Consider the following 20,378-nt stretch of genomic DNA (forward strand, 5'->3'; position numbering starts at 1 on the left):
GATATTAGAGACCCCAAAATCTAGATACCCTAGAGGAAGAGCTCACTGTATGAATTTCAAAGGTCGATTGCTATGAGATTAATCATCACTTGAAAGTTGCATGAGTGTTTGAAGTCATAATTGCTTGAAGACATTAATCTTTCTTGTGATTTTCTAGATTAAATCCTGATTGAATTAAGTATTGAAACATATATAAATTGAGGAGCTCTATACTTCCCCAAGGATAGGTGTTGAATTCCCATACCAAAAGGGGATGTTTTTATCGCCACGGAAGCGCAAACCAACTCTGATGGCGAGAGGTCTCCCAACAGGGATCGTATTAAGTAGGAGGTGGTTAAGGTGCCAGGGGGGACTCTGGCTAGTAAATCCTTTACGCACCTAGAAACTACTTGATCCCCTGTATAGCCCAAGTTCTACTTGGGACACCTAAAAATGCTAGCTATAGGTGGATTTGATATTGGTGACATGCAGATACGTTGGATAAGACATCACATGAAATTGTAATTTTTCTCCTATATAGGCGAGAGAACACACATTATGGAACATAATCAGTGAATTTGTTTTTGTTTAGATTGTACGTTCGTGAGTAAATTATGCAAACGAACAACTGTGCATAAAATGATTCTTTTTAATTAATGGAGCTATTTTTATATGTTTCACGTAATGTTGTAGGATAACTAAGAACTTCCATAGAGGGAAGTGGGTGGATGGATTCTCGACGAATCCAATCCTATGGAAGGGTGGTCTTGGTTAGTCGAGAGGTTTTCCAAAAAACAAACGCTAGGAAGAAACTTTAAGAAGGGCCAATTCGCTGACTTACCTAGGGTTTGGTCTCAAAACCCAAACTATAAATTATCTTAGGGGAAAGGTACGGCAGTTGTACTAAAGCACTGCGAGGGATTTTATAAATCCTTAGTCTGCTATACTGGAAAAACATGTTGTACTCCATGAACCAAGGGTAATGGTAGTCGCTCCTTCCGAATAAGAAGCCTCTCACGAAGGACACCTCCAGATGTGAGCTAGTTGTTGATAGGTGATTGTTAGGTCAATCAGGAACCTTCAGGTTGGTCCTCCATGGGTAACAACAGGACGCTTCCCCTGTAGGATAGACCTAGGGTTATAGAGCCAGATCATTTTGATTAGAGAACGGATGGCAAGGACTAGAAGGTAAACTCTGGGCGATTACTAAAATATTACTTGTCATGTAATAAAGGCGAGTACGTTACATAGGGTTTTTCATGCCCTCTTGTTCATTCACACTCATATGCCCTTATCCACCCTTGGATACAGTGGGTTCACATGCCTATCTCTCAACATAGAATTTATGAGTTTTGTTGAGTTTCAAACTTTTTTATCAATTGTTTTCTCAATCAAGGTGATAATGTGGCTCATGGGTGGATTTTGGCTCTTTTCCAGCTTCTCAACACAACTAATGTCCTACATGGTTGGAAGTGCAATGATCAAATCATATATGATATCATTAGATCTATTATTCTATGTGCACCAAAGGTGACAAATTTACTTATTGACAACAAATTTTGCATTTTCAATACAAAAGTAACCAATCAAGGTGATCAATTGACTTGGATGGTCACTTTCTAGCATGTCTTGCTTGGCATATATTACTCCAAAATGCAAGGGTTGACCTAGTCTTGGTCTCTTTATCTTGACTACAAGCTTACATGCACTAGAGGTGATCAATGTGTCTTAGGATTCACAATTTTAAGTGCTTAATATGCTAATCAAGGTTATATCACCTTGTAGACACCATTCATGTGCCTTAATACACCTTGCAAAAGGTGTTGAATGCTGCTTGGATGGGGATGGAATGCGGTATTTGCAAAAGGTGTTGAATACTTCTTGGATGGGGATGGCATGCGGAATGTACAAAGTTTGTACATTAATGGAGATTTGAGAACACACTAGAGGTGATGGAAATTCACTCTTTTATTACCTCAAACCAAAAATTCTAATCAATGTGGATTTTGGTCAATGTGATTTATATATCATCTCAAGTGATATTCCTACAATAATTTTAGTGCAACCCAATCAAGTAAAGGTTAACTTGAGTAGGGTTGAGTTATTATTGATGGTTGAAAACTAGTTTTCATCTTTCATATGGAAGATATCACCTTTTGTATGCTTACGAAAATGTGTACTTTCCACTCTAAAAAGTACTCAAAGTGTGAGTTTTTAAGCCCTAAAAGCTCTTAAGAGTTCTTTTTTGAAAACAAAAAGTTTTTAAGGAAAAGAAAGAGAGATTTACAAAAGTTGGGACCTTTAAATAGGCAGTTGATCCTTAATCTTACTATCATAGTCATAGTGACGAACATACGAATCTATAGTAGATGTGAAGTCCTTTATAGGAGTAGGAAATTATTTGACATTGGCATCTAGGGCGTGCCAGCACAACTTATTTGAAATCTCCAACGAGTTTGAGTGAACATAACCTCTCTCTTGTCCATTATAAGTGTCATTTTTTAAATGGAGTTTCTTCCTTTCTTGCTACAACAAACTGACAATCACCATCCACCAATCATCATTTTCCTCTCCTCTTCCCTCACCCCATAGGGCGACTAGAATGCTAGTTAGGGAAGGGAAATCTTGCTCCTAGCACTGGAGGCCCTGGCATGACCCAACTCATTAGGTTGTTTGCCATGCTTGTTTCCATCTTGACTTACGACTACTAACCATGATGCTTGTAGGTATAGTTCCAAAAAAGAGTTTGGAGGGGATGGGGGGAATTTTCATTTTATGTGACATAGAGCTAACTGCCGGTTGGCACCTAGTTCTGCCTGCCCATGGAGCCCTCTCTCTCTCTCTCTCTCTCTCTCTCTCTCTCTCTCTCACACACACACACACACACACACACACACAGAGCAAAGTTACAAAATATCAAGTCCTCTTAGTAACTTGCACGAAGGCAACAAACCAAAAGACCACGCCAAAGTTATTGTTTTGACAAAACACAAAACAGGCAAGCAGAGGATCACATGAAAACATTGATCCTCATGTAAAGCTTCTTCACGCCATGCCATGCTATGCTACACATCCCTCATTTCCCATATTGAAGTTGAAGCCGGTGCAATACGTGAGCTAATGGGCTCCAACCATGTGTGTTTTGATCAGTTGGAGATGTGCAAATATACTAGAGAAGAAAGAACACTCGATTTGAGGTCCAGCACTTGATCCTTGTCTTGTGATCACATCATGTAGTGCATATGGGATCATGACAACCAACACATCATCCAGACTCGATAGCTTCTCCAACAGCTATAATGAGATGTACTCACAGCAGTTGTGAGAAAGAAAGAGAGAGAAAGATCAGTATATGATTCGTGTGCAGCATGTCATGGATCATCAGCCCTCCATTTCAGCATTGCATAGCACGTGAAATCTCCATGTCTGCGCTTTCTTGCACACCACCACGGCGAGCTCAGGGGGACTGCCCTTTGCAGCACCATATAACTGTTTTGCAGTGCTGCCTGATCAGTTGATTTTCTGTACTGTGCTTTGGATATATTGCAGTGAGCTGGCAAGTGTTATAGCTTCACTGTTGTCAGATGATTCACTTTTGATTGAGCTGGAAAGCTTGACCAGAAGCAAGCTGGGAGAGAGTTCTGATCACCTTCAGAAGAAGACAAGCCCAAACTGGTGACTGATCCTTCAGAATTTATTGAGATTGAGGAAGGAGAGGAGACTCGACTTAAGAAAGGAGGGGCAGCCTTGTTGGGGCTTCTGGTTGAACTTAGAGAATGACATGTGTTGAGAGTAAGATCCAGCTCAAGTGCCTCTGGTGCATTGCCACCCATTGATTGGTGTCCTGTACACTTCCCCTCTTTAATATCTCCAACACCGGGTGGCCTTATCCTCCTTGGCACAGGAGCAACAAGCTGCCCTTCACGCGGCACTGCCGACATCGGTGCTCGATCTTGTTTGGGTATTAATGCATGTAGTGTCATCATCATAGAGTCAGGAGTATTTCTTTGAGACTGATAATTGATATCCATGATCAGGTTCTTACCTTTTAAACTCACAGGCTCCTTGTATGGAATCTGGTATCTGATCTGACTATCATTTGTAGCACAATATTGCTCTTTACAGGCCATATTCTCCAGCTTGTTCCTTTTAGTACTGCTTGCAGCCACCCCTACTACTGTTAGCACTTGATGATCATCCTCTACGCTTCTGCACCTTTTGGATTGCACATCTGATCTTTCAGGTAAGGAGCTTACTTCACTGCAGACAGAACAATCGGGTGGATAGCTGGTAGCAGGAACTGTTAGTGCAAAGACATTTTGAGGAGTCTGGGGGTTTTGTGAGCGTGATTGGGCCTTTGTTAGTTGTGTGTTGCCGCCAGACATGACACCAAGTTTTGCATTCCCAAGGGAGGTGGATGGCCTGGAAATAGCCTCACCTTTGAGGACAGCTTCTACTGCGGCTTGGCATGTGCTCCATTGGCCTGTCCAAAGAAGCCCCACAGCCCCATGCACAGGATTTACAGTTCTTCCACAGGCCTCGTACAGGAGGGATTGAAAGAGAGCTGCAGGTAATTGCACCCAAATCAAAAACACTCATCAGCAAAACAAGATACAGAGCTACTGACTAGGCCACACAATAAGATTGCCTTCAGATACAATCAGAGAACTATTAATTATACTACCTTCGGATTGCCGTACCGGTTTCTTAACAGCCATTAATTCAATCAAACGAGCTCAAAAGAAGCTAGATCATCACAAATACTGAGATTCAGCTCTGGTCAATTAATAAGTAGAAGCTTGTTAACCTAGATTAGGTATTTTACCTGGCCTTTGATTTTCTGGGACTGCAGTAATGAGGCCCATGAGGCCGGCCCTCCCAAAGAACTTGGCAAGGAACACAGTGGCATGTGCTTGTGCTTCAGGAGAATCGATCCCGTGCAAACAATGCCTAAGGATACAAGTATCACTGCACCCTTTCCTCAGCACTCGGCATCCATTACAGCTCATCTTTTTCACTTTATCAAGGAGCTCTTCTGCTTACAATGCCTGCATCAAATCATCATTGCACCTTGTTAGCAAGGTGATCCATATCCATCCATCCATATTTCCATATATGTATTTATCCAAATCTTCACGGATTTTCAACATATCTAGCCGAACTACCTTACAATCAAATCGATCCTCCCTTAAATATACTTCCAGGAGTCTTACAAATGTATGGCAGCTAGATTCTTAAGCTATGATGATTAGCAAAACAACGCCCAGATCAAAAAACATTATACTACGGATCGACTAACAAAGAGAGTATGATAATCTACCTCGATGAAGGATAAAGGCTAGCCGATCGATGTGCGACACCAACTGTTAATGCGTATTTGGACCAAACAGGTGCAATTTTCGAGACTGCTGGAGTCCAAGAATCTCCTCCTGGCTTCCTGGGCTCAGATGAATCATCAATACACAGATGAAAGAGGCTATGAATTAGGTATGATGAATCTAGCAGGAGGAGGAGGATGAGAAATGGAGGACAAAGGATATTCTAAGGCTGTTTTAAAAGACCCCAAAACTGCTAGGTTTCTTCTGATAAGTACATAAGTACTATTTGTTTATTTATTAAATTAATAAAAATGGTCAGTTTCCCAAGCTCATAATTTACCTGGAAATCCTTTTTTTAAAAAAAATTTCGTTAATAAGACCGGCAAGCTGGTTGGTGGGTTCATCAGGGCTGGCTTTTCCAAAGCGCTTCCGAGGCTCTTGGTCGCTGTATTTTTTAAAAAACTTTTTGTACGTTTTCTTGGTGGATTTATTAAAGAGAAAAAGGAAAATCGGGGCTTACGTCAGCAGGACGAATCTAATGCATTGGACTAAAGTCTCTGGATGGGGTGGTGGCCTTTCAGGGAACCGAAAGGTCAAGGAGCTGTTGTTTATTTATTTTGAATGAGGTCACAATTAATTGCATCATCAAAGAGGTCTTTTGACATGATAAGAGCTTTGAAGAACAATCGATTAATCAATCATTATCACTTTAATGGTTTATATATATAATATTATGTGTGGATGAGGAACCGTAATAGCCTTGGAGGAGAGATGGTTAGAAATGCAGTGGTAGGGATAAATCAAATAAACAAGGAAAAAGAAAATGGGGTGTGACTGTGTGCAATGCCAATGTGCATATATATATATATATAACTTGAAAAGCAACTCCCAAAGGTTCGTGGTAATCCAAAAGCCAGCTTTGAAGGCTCGTCGTGTCGTGATATTTAGGATAAATACGAGGGGCCTTTAAAAAAAAAAAGAAAAAGGGGCGACACTACTTTATCATAAACAATTAAGAAATAATTGCCATTTTTTACCCGCCCCGGCCCTCCGCCTTGCGGTGTGGCCGCTGGGACCCGGTCGAGCTCCGAATCCTGATCCATTTAAGCCTGCTCCCGAATCTCGGGAAGCTCCCCCTCCTCCCGCCCCCCGTCAATCTCGTCCGTCCGTTCGGGTTCGCCGATCCGACGGCTCCGCGTAGCACGGCCCAATGTGCACTCGTTCGGACGCGGCGTCTTGACCCTGCGAGTCGCGAAGTTGTATCTGCCTCCACGTAGCACACCACCCTCCAACAAACAGTCCTTGAATCCCCGCCCCACCTACTGGATGGAATAAGCAACCTGCAACGACCTTCTTGTGATCATCACGTATCTTGTGCTCCCTTCTTTTTCAAAAATACAGAAAATACAAGAATTATCTTTTTTCGTGCTCCGGGACTGTGATCTTTCCATTGTAAGCCATGCGTTTCTTTGGAGCGAATTATCACTTTCTAGTCTACAAATAAGGATCCTCTACCTCGAAGTTTGTGGAAGATTAGACGGGTTTTGACATGTGCCCACACCGATGTAAATATCTTTGATCTCTCGCTATAATTTATCGCACTTTCCCAAACAAATTTGGCTAAAATAGAGGCATATCTAAACCCATACAAATTATAGCAATCTCTAAAGGTTCAAAATTTTGGCTAGATATTTGGGTTTTCATGGCCTCAAGCCTTTTTTTTTAATGGATAGAAAATCATAGAGAATGAGGTAAAGCATGGTAAACATTACTTCTCAAGTACAAGATGTTGCCAAATCGTGATATAGCCTTGAATGGATTCAAGGTTCCTTGGAAAAAAAAAACATTGATTGTAAGCAGCGGGCCAAACCACAACTTGCTACACCTTTTAGAAGTCAAATAACCTCCAACTTAGGTGGTGTGGCACAATCTTTCGTATCCTTACCAAAAATGTGATTATATTTACTTCAAAAGTCTAGTTAAGTGCCCAAGTGTGGTATCAGCCCAAAACCATATGTTGGCCCTAAGAGCACTTCACACATAATCTTTCCTTTATGAAGGGGGTGATGTACCTATTTTTCCATTGGTGACATGCAAGGAAAGTAAGTGCTTCTCTCCCATCTTGAAAAGAATGAAGAAAGCAAGCCATAATAGGATCATGAGGTGATAAAAGTGAAGCAACATTACTCATTGTAATCTAAGATCATCAACAATTTGATCAACTAAGAAGCCTAGAGTCAAGATGACCTGTGTCCAATTTTTATTGATGGTCTTGAATCGTCCTACAACTCAAGTTATCTCTTACATAGTTGCCAAATTGTCTATGCCTCTCTTATGGAAGCAACAAGTGAAGAAAGCTGAGGAGATTGTAAATTGACTTACTGAACCCACCTTCTTATGGTTGTAGTCCAAATAGAAGATAAGTCATTAGTAGCCTCATGCTCCAATTGGTGCTCCTCAAGCCACTACTGATCCTTCCCATCACAAGTCAACACTGCTCTAAGACAAGAGAGAAAGATAGAAGAGAATAAGGAAAAGAAGATAAAAGAGAAGAGCTTCTCCCCAACAACCCGCCCCTCACTCTCTCACTTATATGAAAGTAAGAAACAAAGAAAGCTCAGGAGGTTATAACAGACTTATTGGACTCACCTTCTTATGAATGTAGTCCAAATAGAGGAGTCATTAGTAGCCTCTTAATCCAATTGGTGCTCCTCACACTAATTTGTTGCTGGTTATACTAGGGTATTGATTGGTTATTGTCTGTAGGAAGGATACCTATCATCTTCACTTGACATACATGCAATATATTCTGACTGGTTGGACATGTATCAACTCCTGCATAGAGTGGCAACTGAATGAGATGTTTCGGGGGTGTTTTGAGGTCTGAATACTCTTGTTTTAATAGAGAAAATACTGTCGGTTATAGTAGTGGACTGGCTGTATTTGGTACTGCAACTTGCATACAATACAAGCATTGATACTTGTATGGATATAGTTTGTTGCTGGGATGTTTTGCCACTACCATAGAATGTTTTGAATTGATTTGAGCTTGGTTTATGCTAAGTTAACTGCATTTTTTCATTGTTGGAATACACTTTTAAAGTAAGTAGGTTGTCAGGAAAACTGTACTGAATTGCAAGAAATTGTCCTGAATAGCAGGAAACTAGTCTTGAACTGTAGGAAAAGCAGTCAGATACTTACAAGTTGTATATATCACTGAATACCTAAGCTGCAACTATGGCAAACGCTCAAGGCACTGACAATAACACTCAAATTGTGGGAGAAAAGTTGCACAGCAAAAATTTTGCTTTATGGAAGTTCCGTATGAAGAATTTTTTAGTTGGTAGAGGTTATTGGGAGTTATGTACAGGTGATGAGGTTGAACCTGAAATGCATGAAAGGAATCCGACAAATGATTAGAAAAGGGCTCATAAGCTATGGACTGAGAAAGCATGCAAGGTGTTACATTGGTTTTTCTTATGTATATCAGATGCTATGGTTATACAGATTACTGGATCCAGTTCTCCAAAGGATGCATGGGTTATACTCATGAAGAATTATGGAAATGTAACACATGCAAAGAAGATTCAGCTCTAGCAACAGTTCAATAATATGTCTAGGAATGGCAGAAGCATTCAGGCCTACACTACAGAGATCAAGAACATTGCGAATCAACTTGTCACCATTGGATCTTCAGTATCTGAGGATTATGTGATTGCAGTGACATTGAATGGACTTGGCAAAGAGTATAAAGAATTTGATACGTCTATTTTTGTGAGAGTTGAATTCCTTGATTGGGATGAACTGATTGCTTTACTACTGCATGAGGAAGTTAAGCTTGGGCTAAATACAGGTTCTAGTACGTCTCAAAGCAGAGACATTGCTCTTTACTCTAGCTAGCGTGGTAGAGGCGGTAGAGGCCGTGGCTCTTTTCGAGGTCGAGGAGACACTCAAAATGCTTATTGAAAGCATCAGCAGAATGCCTGGCATGGCAAAAATACATAGGGCCAGCATTGGCGGCTTTAGAGGTAGAGGGAGATTACCCCATGGTAGAGGTGGTGGATCTGGTTCATCGTAGTCAAATGATTAGTCAAACAGAGATAAGGACTGCCATTACTGTGGCAGATATGGACACATTGCAAAGGATTGTTACAAGAACCAGGGAGATATGAAGGCAAAGGGAAAACAACATGGCCATTATGCATCTTCTCGCGGTGCTCATGATGAGCAGGTTGACAGATTGTTTGCCATGAGGCATGTGTCTAAGAATGCATCTAGGCAGAACAGAGATGATAGATGGTACATTGATTCAAGGGATTCAAATCCTATGACACCCCATGGAGAATGGTTTGATGATATGGTTGCAGGTTTACATGGTTATGTGTGCACTGGGGATGACACCCAACATGACATTCGACACAAAGGAATTGTTCCATTGTTGATGGCCTGATGGCAAGAAAAAGAGCCTGCATGATGTACTGCATGTACTTACAATAACCAAGAATCTTTTGTCAGTTGGACAGATGGCAAAACAGAATCTATAGGTGAGATTTAATAGAGATGGATGCTCTATTGAAGAATATAATAATGGCTGCAAATTGATTGCTAGAGGCCGAAGAGATGGCAAAATGTTTACTCTTGATGCGTCAATTCCAGAATTGAAAGTAGCCATGTTTGCACATGATGATGGTGCTATATGGGATGTTGAGATATGGCATAAGCGAATTGGCCATGTGAATGTACAAAAGCTGAAATCTATGCAATAGAAGGAGATTGTGCTTGGATTGCCTAAGTTCAAGTATCATGACTTTGGACATGTATGTGATGCATGTCAGTTTCGAAAGCAAGCACGGTTTCCATTCATGAGACATGTACGGAATAGCTCACAACCCTTGCAATTGGTACATTCAGATGTATGGGGTCCGTCTCATAATGCTTTGTTTGGTGGTGCTCATTACTATGTATTCTTCATTGATGATTTCACTAGGTATACTTGGCTTTACATGCTGAAACATAAGGATGATGTGTTCGATGCATTCAAGGACTTCAAAAAGCATGCTGAAAATGAGTTGAGTTATAAAATTTCATGTCTTAGATCAGATGGAGGTGGAGAATATGTCTTTAATTACTTTGATAGGTGCCTTTCTAAACATGGGATCAGAAGACAGTTAACTTGCAGCTATACACCGCAGCAAAATGGTATAGCAGAAAGGAAAAATAGGGTACTGATGGAATCAACAAGAGCTATGCTAAATGAGAAGAGTTTGCTAAATGGTTATTGGGTTGAAGTAGTAGTGATTGATGTCTATGTGTTGAATAGAACCCCTACAGCAGGGATTCATGATTTAACTCCAAATGAGAAGTTGTATGGTCATAACCCTGACATTTCACACTTGAACGCATTTGGCAGCATTGCATATGTGCATGGCATATGTGCATGTTCTTGATGAAAAGGGGAAGAAATTGGATCCTAAGGCTATCAAGAGTGTGTTCCTTGGTAATGCACAAGACTGGAAAGCTTACAAGTGTCTACACATGAGACATTGATTAACAGAGATGTTGTTTTTGATGAGTTGGCATTGTGGTATGATAATCCTATTGCAATGGCTACTGATGGATCAGCCAACACTAGTAATGTTGAAAATACACCTACAGTGAGTACATCTATGAGTGGTCCTACAGGTGATGGGTCACCTACAGTAATTCCTTGGTCAAGACGCTTGCGGAGTAGTACTCCTATGTCCACTAACACGGATATGTTAATGAGGGGGAGATGGGATAAGGGAAAAGAAAAGATGCTTGAGGAAGGCAAGCCACAGTTACGGAGATCTGAGAGAGTCACAAAACCAGTTGGCATGTTTACATACACTGGATATTCAGCCCGCCATTATGCATATATGGCTAGTGTGACAAGTTACAAAGAACCTATAAAGTTTGATGATGCAGTTACAGATGATAATTGGTGTGCTAGCATGGATGAGGAGTGTGCAGCCCTGGCTGAAAATGAGACATGGGAATTGGTTGAGTTGCTTGAAGGAAAAGTCCCCATTGGTTGCAAATGGGTGTACAAGGTTAAGTGTAAGTCAGATGGTTTGTTAGAATGCTATAAGGCCAGGCTGGTTGCAAAAGGATATGCGCAGCAATATGGCCTTGACTATGAGGAGACTTTCAGTGTGGTGGCTAAAATGGCAATAGTCATAACTGTCATTGCTTTGGCAGCATGCAAAGGCTGGAAATTATGGCAAATGGATGTCAATAATGCTTTCTTGAATGGTGATCTGGTTGAGGAAGTATATATGGAGCAGCCTGAAGGCTATGTTCACCTGGACTTTCCTACACATGTATGTAAGTTGAAAAAGGCTTTATATGGACTGAAACAAGCATCTAGAGCATGGAATGCTCGAATTAGCAATTATTTACAGCAACATGGATTTAGATTGGCTGATGCAAATCACAGTTTGTTCACGAAGAAGACAGATCATGGATATGTGTTTCTAATGGTTTATGTAGATGATCTTATCATCATTTGAGATGATGATGAAGGCATTGCTGAAATTAAATCATGTTTACAGGCTGAATTCAAAGTCAAAGACCTTGGTGAACGAAAGTATTTTCTTGGGATTGAGGTAGTCTCTATGGCTCAAGGTATATGGTTGCTACGAAAAAAGTATGCTCATGACATGTTACAGAAGTATGGTATGGTTGAATGCAAGCCTATGGAGACACCTCTTGATCAGAATGTCAAGCTGTAGATTGATGTTGGGAATGGCATAGAGAATGTGACCATGTATTGACACATGGTGGGTAGCTTGATATACTTGACCCCCGTCCTGAGTTATGTTATACAACACGGCTGATTAGTCAGTTCATACAGAAGCCTCGCAAACCACATTTAGATGCAGTCAGGAGGATCATGAGATATGAAAAGGGTACTACATATTATGGGATGTTTTATGCATATGGAAAATCTCTCGACTTGATCGGGTTTACTAATGCTGATTGGGCTGGTTGAGCTTATCTCAGGAGGTTAACCAATGGTTATGCATTTGGATTAGGCAGCAGTATGATTAGTTGGCAGAGTAAGAAACGGCCTACTATTGCATTGTCTAGTACAGAAGCTGAGTACAGGGGAGCTGCCTTAGCGGCTTGCGAAGCAGTTTGGTTAATGGAACTACTAAAAGACTTGGGAATACAGCTGGAAAGCAGAGCGAGATTGCACTGTGATAACCTTAGCAATGTTATGTTGGCTAACAATCCTGTCTACCATGCTAGGTCCAAAACATATTGAGGTTCACTACCATTTCATCAGAGAAATGGTTTTTACAGGGCAGATTGTCTTGATTCATGTAAAGACTAAAGACCAGATAGCAGACATATTTACCAAGTCTCTTGGTAAAGAAAAGTTCATATACTTCAGACAGCTACTTGGAGTTTATTATATGGTTTGAGCTTGAGGGGGAGTGTTAAAATATCAAGCTCCCATTACTGTTTAGTCAGTCTATCTTTATGTGTGTGACCGACATTAGCTGGATACAGCTGTACATGTGTGTGACATTCAATAAGTCAGTGTAGTCAGTGACTTAACCACAGTTAGTCTTGGTTAGTCATACCTATGTGTGTAAGTCTCTTTTAGTTAGTACGATTGAATAATAATGGAAGAAGAACAACAATGAGCTAAGGCTTATCTTCCGCTCCACTCTGTCTCTCTCCCTCTCTTCCAATAGAGGTATGTTAGATGCCGCATGAGAATAGGTCATGGAAAGGGATAGATTTCATCTCATACATTCAAAAGATGGAGTTTGCAAAGCGGGGGTATCAAGAGAAGTAGATTGTATCTAGATGTTATGCGACAAATTCGTACATAGCATAAATAGCATATAAGATTCCAAGTTATCATTGACTCTCCTTTCCTTGTAAATATTAGATACATTTTTCACCACACTAAAGGTATGTCATAGCTTGCATGCTTGACAGATGGCATGATAAATGACCTAGCCTAAAGAAAATTCATCTTAGAAAACTCTAGGCTTTGTCCAAGTTCTTGCTAATATCATGAACTATTAGTTCATTGGGATCTTGAAGTTGTGTGTGGCTAGTACAAACAACAATCATTAAGATTAAAACTACGATGCCTTGAGATTCATCCAATAGATGCTTTGTTTATTATCAATCCTATTCAGGGCTAGGCTAGATCGAAACAACATCTCCAAGCCTCAAAGGCAAGGGAAGAACTCAAGGGATTAGGAAACCCTGGGATCAAGTAAAGACCAATACTTCTAAACTTGTTGGGAAGAAGGGTGGGTTACCAATCAATGTAGGTGCTCTATAGACACGAGGGATTCACTAGTAGTAATAAGGAGACGTCACCTGTATGCAAGAAATATATGAAAATACACCTTATCTACCCCCTATTTATGGGACCTTATCTTATAAAATGTACATTCCTTCCCTTAAATAACCCCCTCCCTTACACTCACGTGGTACCATACGATAAACCCTAGTGGACCCCCCGGGTCTATAGAACCTACGTCATGTACAGTGTGTGAACCCTTGGTATATGCCTTAGCCGAAGGAAGGTGTCACTCTTGATCCCAAGGGGGAGAGTGGATATGCGATGGAAATGATATCGTGACCTTTATTGCATTGTTTAGAAAAATATAAAATCAGTTGATAGTTGATCAGACAGCATACTAAATGCTTTTGCATTAAACTGACTGTTGGGATGTGATTGGATGATTATTCCAAGTGCTTGTGAATGATGGTAAATGCATGGTAGGGGTCACTGATGACAAGTTGCCATGGGGACTAAAGGAATGTTTTCTTGGAAGATGATATTAGGCTAATTGCCTTGATTGTGCTTCATTCTTAATTAGATTAATTAAGGAAGGATATTTTGTGCGGGTGGATTATCTCCAAGGTCACGCTGCATTTCAACCCAAGAGGGCACTTCTCGATTCACAGGCTGAAGGTTGAGTGGTGAAAAGGCTGACATGGAAGTTGTGTCTCACTCCTAGGTTGCTTGGGGTCACATGGAGCTCTGGACACCCCTTGCCTAGTTTGGAACATAGTTGAAAACTGCCATGTGATTTGGACTAGTTACTTCTATAGGGAAGAAGGGATACATAATTTCTCATGTATGGATAGGAGACAAATATTAACTTAAAGATAAGTTAAGAAACTTGCTTGTCAAAAGGACTGTTTATCATGTTTTCGTGTCTGTGCAATAAATTATGCCAATGAACCATGTTCCCTAAAAGGCTTATTTAAGGAAGCTGACTTTAAATGTCACACATACATGTGATAGGACGTAATTAAATAACATAAGAATGCCTATTGAGGGAAGCGGGTGGGCAGAACCCCCGACAGGTCCACTTGTCATATACTGAAGGGTGGTCCTAGAGAAATGGGAGGCTTCTCACAAGGTTCTATAGTCATATGACCTTTAGGTATTGTTAGATTAGAACTTGATTCATGCCGCTTTAGGGGACGGGAATGGGACTATGCCCTATGGGCAGAGAGGTTGAATGGCGCATCCCTCTTGTTTCCCATTCTCTTTGAACCAAGTGTGGCATGGGTGAGCTTTGGCTTGGGTATCTTTACGTAAAGTAGGATGTCCAGAACCTGACACTAGAATGATATCAAGAGACCTTGATCCTTAGGAACCCAGATTTCAAGTCGATCCTAGTGGGTTTGGCCAAGAACGTTCCGTTGCAAGGTGGACTCGGGAAACCCTAGGCGACAAACCTCGGAATAGTCCATGGGAGTGTCGGGCAAGGACACTTAGATTCATTCCTTGATGGACCGCTAAAACATGCTTGGATAGCGGGCATGTTACAATTGGTATCAAAGCAAAACTTTGTAATGCTATGTGATTGATTAATGTATGGATCGTAGATATATCCCAAACAGAATAACCTAAGTGATATGGCTTAATTGTCAGGTACCTTCTGGACCCACGAATGCTAATATGCAAGAGAAGAAATTCATTCTCAAGTAAATTAAGGCACCTGAGTTTGATGGAGAAGGAATAGACGTCACAGCCGAGGCGGAGATATGGATTGAGTCAATGGATGACTATTTCTCTACTGCAAAAACTGCCTCTACCAATCAAGCAATGATAGCCAAACTTAAGTTAGTTGATCGGGCTCGAAAATGGTGGAAGCAATGGTGCAAAGATCAAGGTGTTTCTGAAGCCACTGTCACTTCGGCTCAACTAAAAGATGTTGTATGAGGATGATACCTTCCACCAACTTACCAAACTGAGGATGAATGAATTTTTCAAGCTCAAGTAGCTGGAATTAACCTTGGAAGCCTACTACTCAAAGTTTGTAACCATACTAAAATACGTGGCACCTATGGATATTGCACAGCAAGTATCCAAGTTTTGCCATGGCTTGAACACTCATTTGAACCACCAAGAACTTAAACTGGGAAATTGTGACAAAGATGATTCCCAATATTAGGGCAAGAGATGCCACATGTGCGGAGAGATAGGGCACATCCATAGGAGATGTCCCAACCACCGATGTTTCCAATGCAATGAGCTAGAGCATGTCCGAGTAGATTGCTCTGACTGGAAGATATTGAGCTTCCAAGAAAATGAGGCTACATAGGTGCAGTCTATGGATATATAGAGGATTCAGACGAAGATGAAGACCTAGAACCTACTACACCTCTTCAGGATAATTAGAAATCCTAGGAATTTTATCGACATGTAATACAACTTATATTGGGAATAAATCCTACTCTTGTACCTATGATTAATTGCAATAATATGAGTTGCACTACTTGAGTCATTAAGAGTAGCACAGTGGATGCATGGGGGGTCCTAACCCACAGGACTTAAGTCCCATTAATGCTTGTCTTTCCCAGCTCTTCCAAGATAAGGACATCTCGAGTTCTCTAAGGGGGAAAGGATGTAATATGCCCCGCCCACGGGGCAGCCCACGAGGCATAGGAACTCCCACCCCCATCTAAAGCTAGTTCAAAAAAAAAAAAAATCCCCCTGTCGTCGCCGACAAGTGGCAGGGGGAAAGAAATGGAAGTGGAGGAATCTGTTGACAATGACTACGAGGGAGGAGACCATGGCACTATCAATAACAAAGTGGGAGAGGAAGAGAATGACAACATCGATGAGGCAGAGGCCATTGGCCTACTATCCCTTTATAACACCATGCAGTGGGTGGGGGAGACCACAACCACTCCACCCCCTCGCCACATCCCCCCCCCCCGGCCCCAATAATACACCCCCCAAACACCTATACCCCCCCCTCCCCCCCAAATTGTAAAAGGAAGGAGGAGGAGGCTTTGAATGGAACACTGACAGAAAGGAAGGAGAAGAGGCCTTGAAGGGCTAGACACACACACACACACACACACACACACACACACACACACACACACACACACACACACACACACACACACACACACACACACACACACACACACACACACACACACACACACACACACACACACACACACACACACACACACACACACACACACACACACACACACACACACACACACACACACACACACACACACACACACACACACACACAGAGAGAGAGAGAGAGAGAGAGAGAGAGAGAGAGAGAGAGAGAGAGAGAGAGAGAGAGAGAGAGAGAGAGAGAGAGAGAGAGAGAGAGAGAAGTTTCTTCTCCCCTTCCCCTCCTTAGAGGGTGTCCACATGCATCCTTTCCTTTCCCGTTGCCTGCAAACTTATATCGTATTCCATAAGATTATCCTCCACTTGTAAGCTTATACCCTTTTCCCTAATTGGCCCTTGTTAATCAAGGAAAAGGCTCTAAATTCTTGTGCAAATTGCGTCTAAAAGAGGAGAAGACCAAGGACGGCCCCCAAGTGGAAAATATCATGCGTAAATGGCTATCCCTTAACAAGCAACGAAGCCTCAACGGCGAGGCCATCACTACCAATTCAGCTGCGATACCGGTCATAAGTAATGAAATTTCAAATGAATAAGAAGCTTATTTTTATTCCTGCATGAGGTACATTAGATGCCACATCAGAATAGCTCATGGAAAGCGATACGTTTCATCTCATACATTCGAAAGATGGAGTGTGCAAAGCGTGGGTATGAAGAGAAGTAGATTGCATTTAGATGCTATGCGACAAATTCGTACATAGCATAAATAGCATATAAGATACTAAGGTATCATTGACTCTCCTTTCCTTGTAAATATTAGATACATTTTTCACCACACTAAAGGAATCTCATAGCTTGCACGCTTGACATTGGCATGACAAGCAACCAAGCCTAAAGGAAATTAATCTTAGAAAACTTTAGGCTTTGTCCAACTTCTTGCTAATATCATGAACTGTTAATTCATTGGGATCTTGAAGTTGTGCATGGCTAGTACAAACAACAATCATTAAGATTAAAACTATGATGCCTTGAGATCCATCCAATAGTTGCTATGTTTATCAATCCTATTCGAGGTTAGGCTAGATGCAAACATCTCTAGGCCTCAAAGACAAGCTTGAAGAACTCGAAGGATTAGGAAACCCTAGGATCAAGTAAAGACCAATACTTCTAAACTTGTTGGGAAGAAGGGTGGGCTACCAATCAATGTAGGTGCTCTATAGAACCTGTGTCATGTACAATGTTTGAACCCTTGGCATATGCCTTAGTCGAAGGAAGGTGTTGGCCTTGACCCTAAGGGGGAGAGTGGATATGCGATGGAAATGATGTCGTGACCTTTATTGCATTGTTTGGAAAAAGATACAATCATGATGGTTGATCAAGCAACGTCCTAAATGCTTTTGCATTAAACTAATTGTTGGGATGTGATTGGATGATTATTCAAAGTGCTTGTGAATGGTGGTAAAACCATGGCAGGGGTCAGTGATGACAAGTTGCCATGGGGAATAAAGGAATGTTTTTCTTGGAAGATGATATTAGGTTGATTGCCTTGATTGTGCTCGATTCTTAATTGAATTGATTAAGGAAGGATATTTTGCATGGATGGATCATTTCCAAGGTCAAGCCACGTTTCAACCGAGAGGGCACTGCTCGATTCATGGGCCGAAGGTCAAGTGGTGAAAAGGCCAACCATGAAAGTTGTGTCTCACTCCTAGATTGCTCGGGGTCATGTGGAGCTCTCAAAACCCCTTGCCTAGTCCGAAACAGAGTTGAAGACTAACGTCTAGGGCGTTGGAAGATCCTATTCTAGATAATGGATGGAAATTATGGTGCCATGTGATTTGGATCAGTTACTTCTGCAAGGCAGAAGGGATACATAATTTCTCCTGTATGGGTAGAAGACAAAGATTGACTTGAAGATAAGTTAAGAAACTTGCTTGTCAAAAGGACTGTTTATCATGTTTTTGTGTCTGTGTAATAAATTATGCCAATGAACCATGTTCCCTAAAAGGTTTATTTAAGGAAGCTAACTTTAAATGTCACACATAAATGTGATATGACATAATTAAATAACTAAAGAATGCCTATTGAGGGAAGCGGGTGGGTGGAACCCTCGACGGGTCCACTTGTCATACGGAAGGGTGGTCCTAGAGAACTGGGAGGCTTCTCACAAGGTCCTACAGTCATACGAACTTTAGGTATTGTTAGGTTAGAATCTGATTCATACCGTTTCAGGGGACCGGAACGGGACTATGCCCTATCGGTAGAGAGGTTGAGCGGTGGATCCTTCTTGTTTCCTATTCTCTTTGAATCAAGTGTGGCATGGGTCAACTTTGGCTTGGGTATCTTTGCGTAAAGTAGGATGTCTAGAACCCGTGACACTAGAATGCTATCAGGAGACCTTGATCCCTAAGAACCTAGATTTCAAATCGATCCTAGTGGGTTGGCCATGAATGTTCTGTTGCGAGGCAGACTAGGCAAAAAACCTCAGAACATTCCATGGGAGTGTCGAGAAATGATGCTTAGATTCGTTCCTCGATGGACCGCTAATATGTGCTTGGATAGCCAATAGGCATGCTGTTAGAATATCAAGCTCATTTAGTGTGTGTTGACCGACATGAGTTGGACACAGCTAGTCTAGCCATAGTAGTTAGATACATTAAATAAGTCGGTGCCTTTGGTGTGAATGGTCTTATGACCGTAGGTTGTATCTTTCACTATTGAGTGTGGTATAAATAATAGAGTGTGTGAGAGGAAGCTAGTTGCTTCACTCTGTCTGTCATCTATCTGCCTCTTTGAATCTGAACATGGTATCAGAGCTTCATCCATGAGGCTGTGGGAGAATGGGCATGACAACTTGCAGTGCAAAGGAGATGGAAGTAAGGAATCAAGAAAAATCATGGACTACCTCCTGAGTCTGAAAATCGTGGACTGCCTCCTGAAACCTGTGTTTGAAAATCGTGGACTGCCTCCTGAAATCTGTGTCCTGAAATCGTGGACTACAACCTGTGTCTGAAAATCGTGGACTGCCTCCTGAATGGACAGCAACCTGTATCTAAAAATCTGCGCCTGCTGATCTGAATGGATAGCAACCTGTATCTGAAAATCTGCGCTTGCTGATCTGAGTGAATAGCAACCTGTCAATCTTCAGTGGGGCACCTGGACAAGGTTCATAGAGCATGTATGCTCACTATTGAAGGTATTTGAAGTGTGCAAGGAGTAAATGCTTGTGTGGGAGCTCTGTTATGAGCTGGAGTGACAGACACAGACCTGTAATCATTTTTGAACTGCTATAAACATGAATGGACAGCATGCATTCAGTCATTACTGACACACAGGAGCCTTGTACTACACTCAGAAAGCATCTTTGGAGCACAAGAATGTGTCAAAGCATGTATACATTGGATCAAATGTCTTGGAGCTGAGATCTCTTGCTCAGAATACTCAGATCTGAAAATCTGAAAACTGTCATACACAGTCAATGACAGAATACTCAGATCTGAAAATCTGAAAACTGTCATACACAGTCAATGACAGAATACTCAGATCTGAAAATCTGAAAACTGTCATACACAGTCAATGACAGAATACTCAGATCTGAAAATCTGAAAACTGTCATACACAGTCAATGACAGAATACTCAGATCTGAAAATCAATGACAAGCTGAAAACTGTCATACACAATCAAT

The 20,378-nt window shown here is 41.3% G+C and overlaps 1 protein-coding gene across 1 annotated transcript; it reads right to left on the minus strand.

Annotated features, from left to right (window-relative positions):
• Nucleotides 1-2,929: 2,929 nt before the first annotated feature.
• Nucleotides 2,930-5,552, minus strand: LOC148039152 (uncharacterized). Its single transcript, XM_087675040.1, has 3 exons — nucleotides 5,300-5,552; nucleotides 4,805-5,027; nucleotides 2,930-4,543 (listed from the first exon to the last, which is right to left on the minus strand). The coding sequence occupies exons 2-3, from the start codon at nucleotides 4,986-4,988 to the stop codon at nucleotides 3,543-3,545; spliced, it is 1,185 nt and encodes a 394-aa protein (XP_087531166.1). The 5' UTR covers nucleotides 4,989-5,027; nucleotides 5,300-5,552; the 3' UTR covers nucleotides 2,930-3,542.
• Nucleotides 5,553-20,378: the final 14,826 nt, after the last annotated feature.

This window comes from Lygodium microphyllum, chromosome 3, assembly GCF_053477565.2.
Source record: "Lygodium microphyllum isolate KBCC chromosome 3, Lygodium_microphyllum_v1.1.10, whole genome shotgun sequence".
In the NCBI taxonomy this organism is placed as follows: domain Eukaryota; kingdom Viridiplantae; phylum Streptophyta; class Polypodiopsida; order Schizaeales; family Lygodiaceae; genus Lygodium; species Lygodium microphyllum.

Bases quoted from the DNA above. Each gene is read 5' to 3' on its own strand.
- LOC148039152 (XM_087675040.1), bottom strand. From the start codon at position 4,988: ATGAGCTGTAATGGATGCCGAGTGCTGAGGAAAGGGTGCAGTGATACT. The intron at 4,544-4,804 runs GTAAAATACCTA...AATTACCTGCAG, and splicing joins CCCAGAAAATCAAAGGCCAG to CTCTCTTTCAATCCCTCCTG.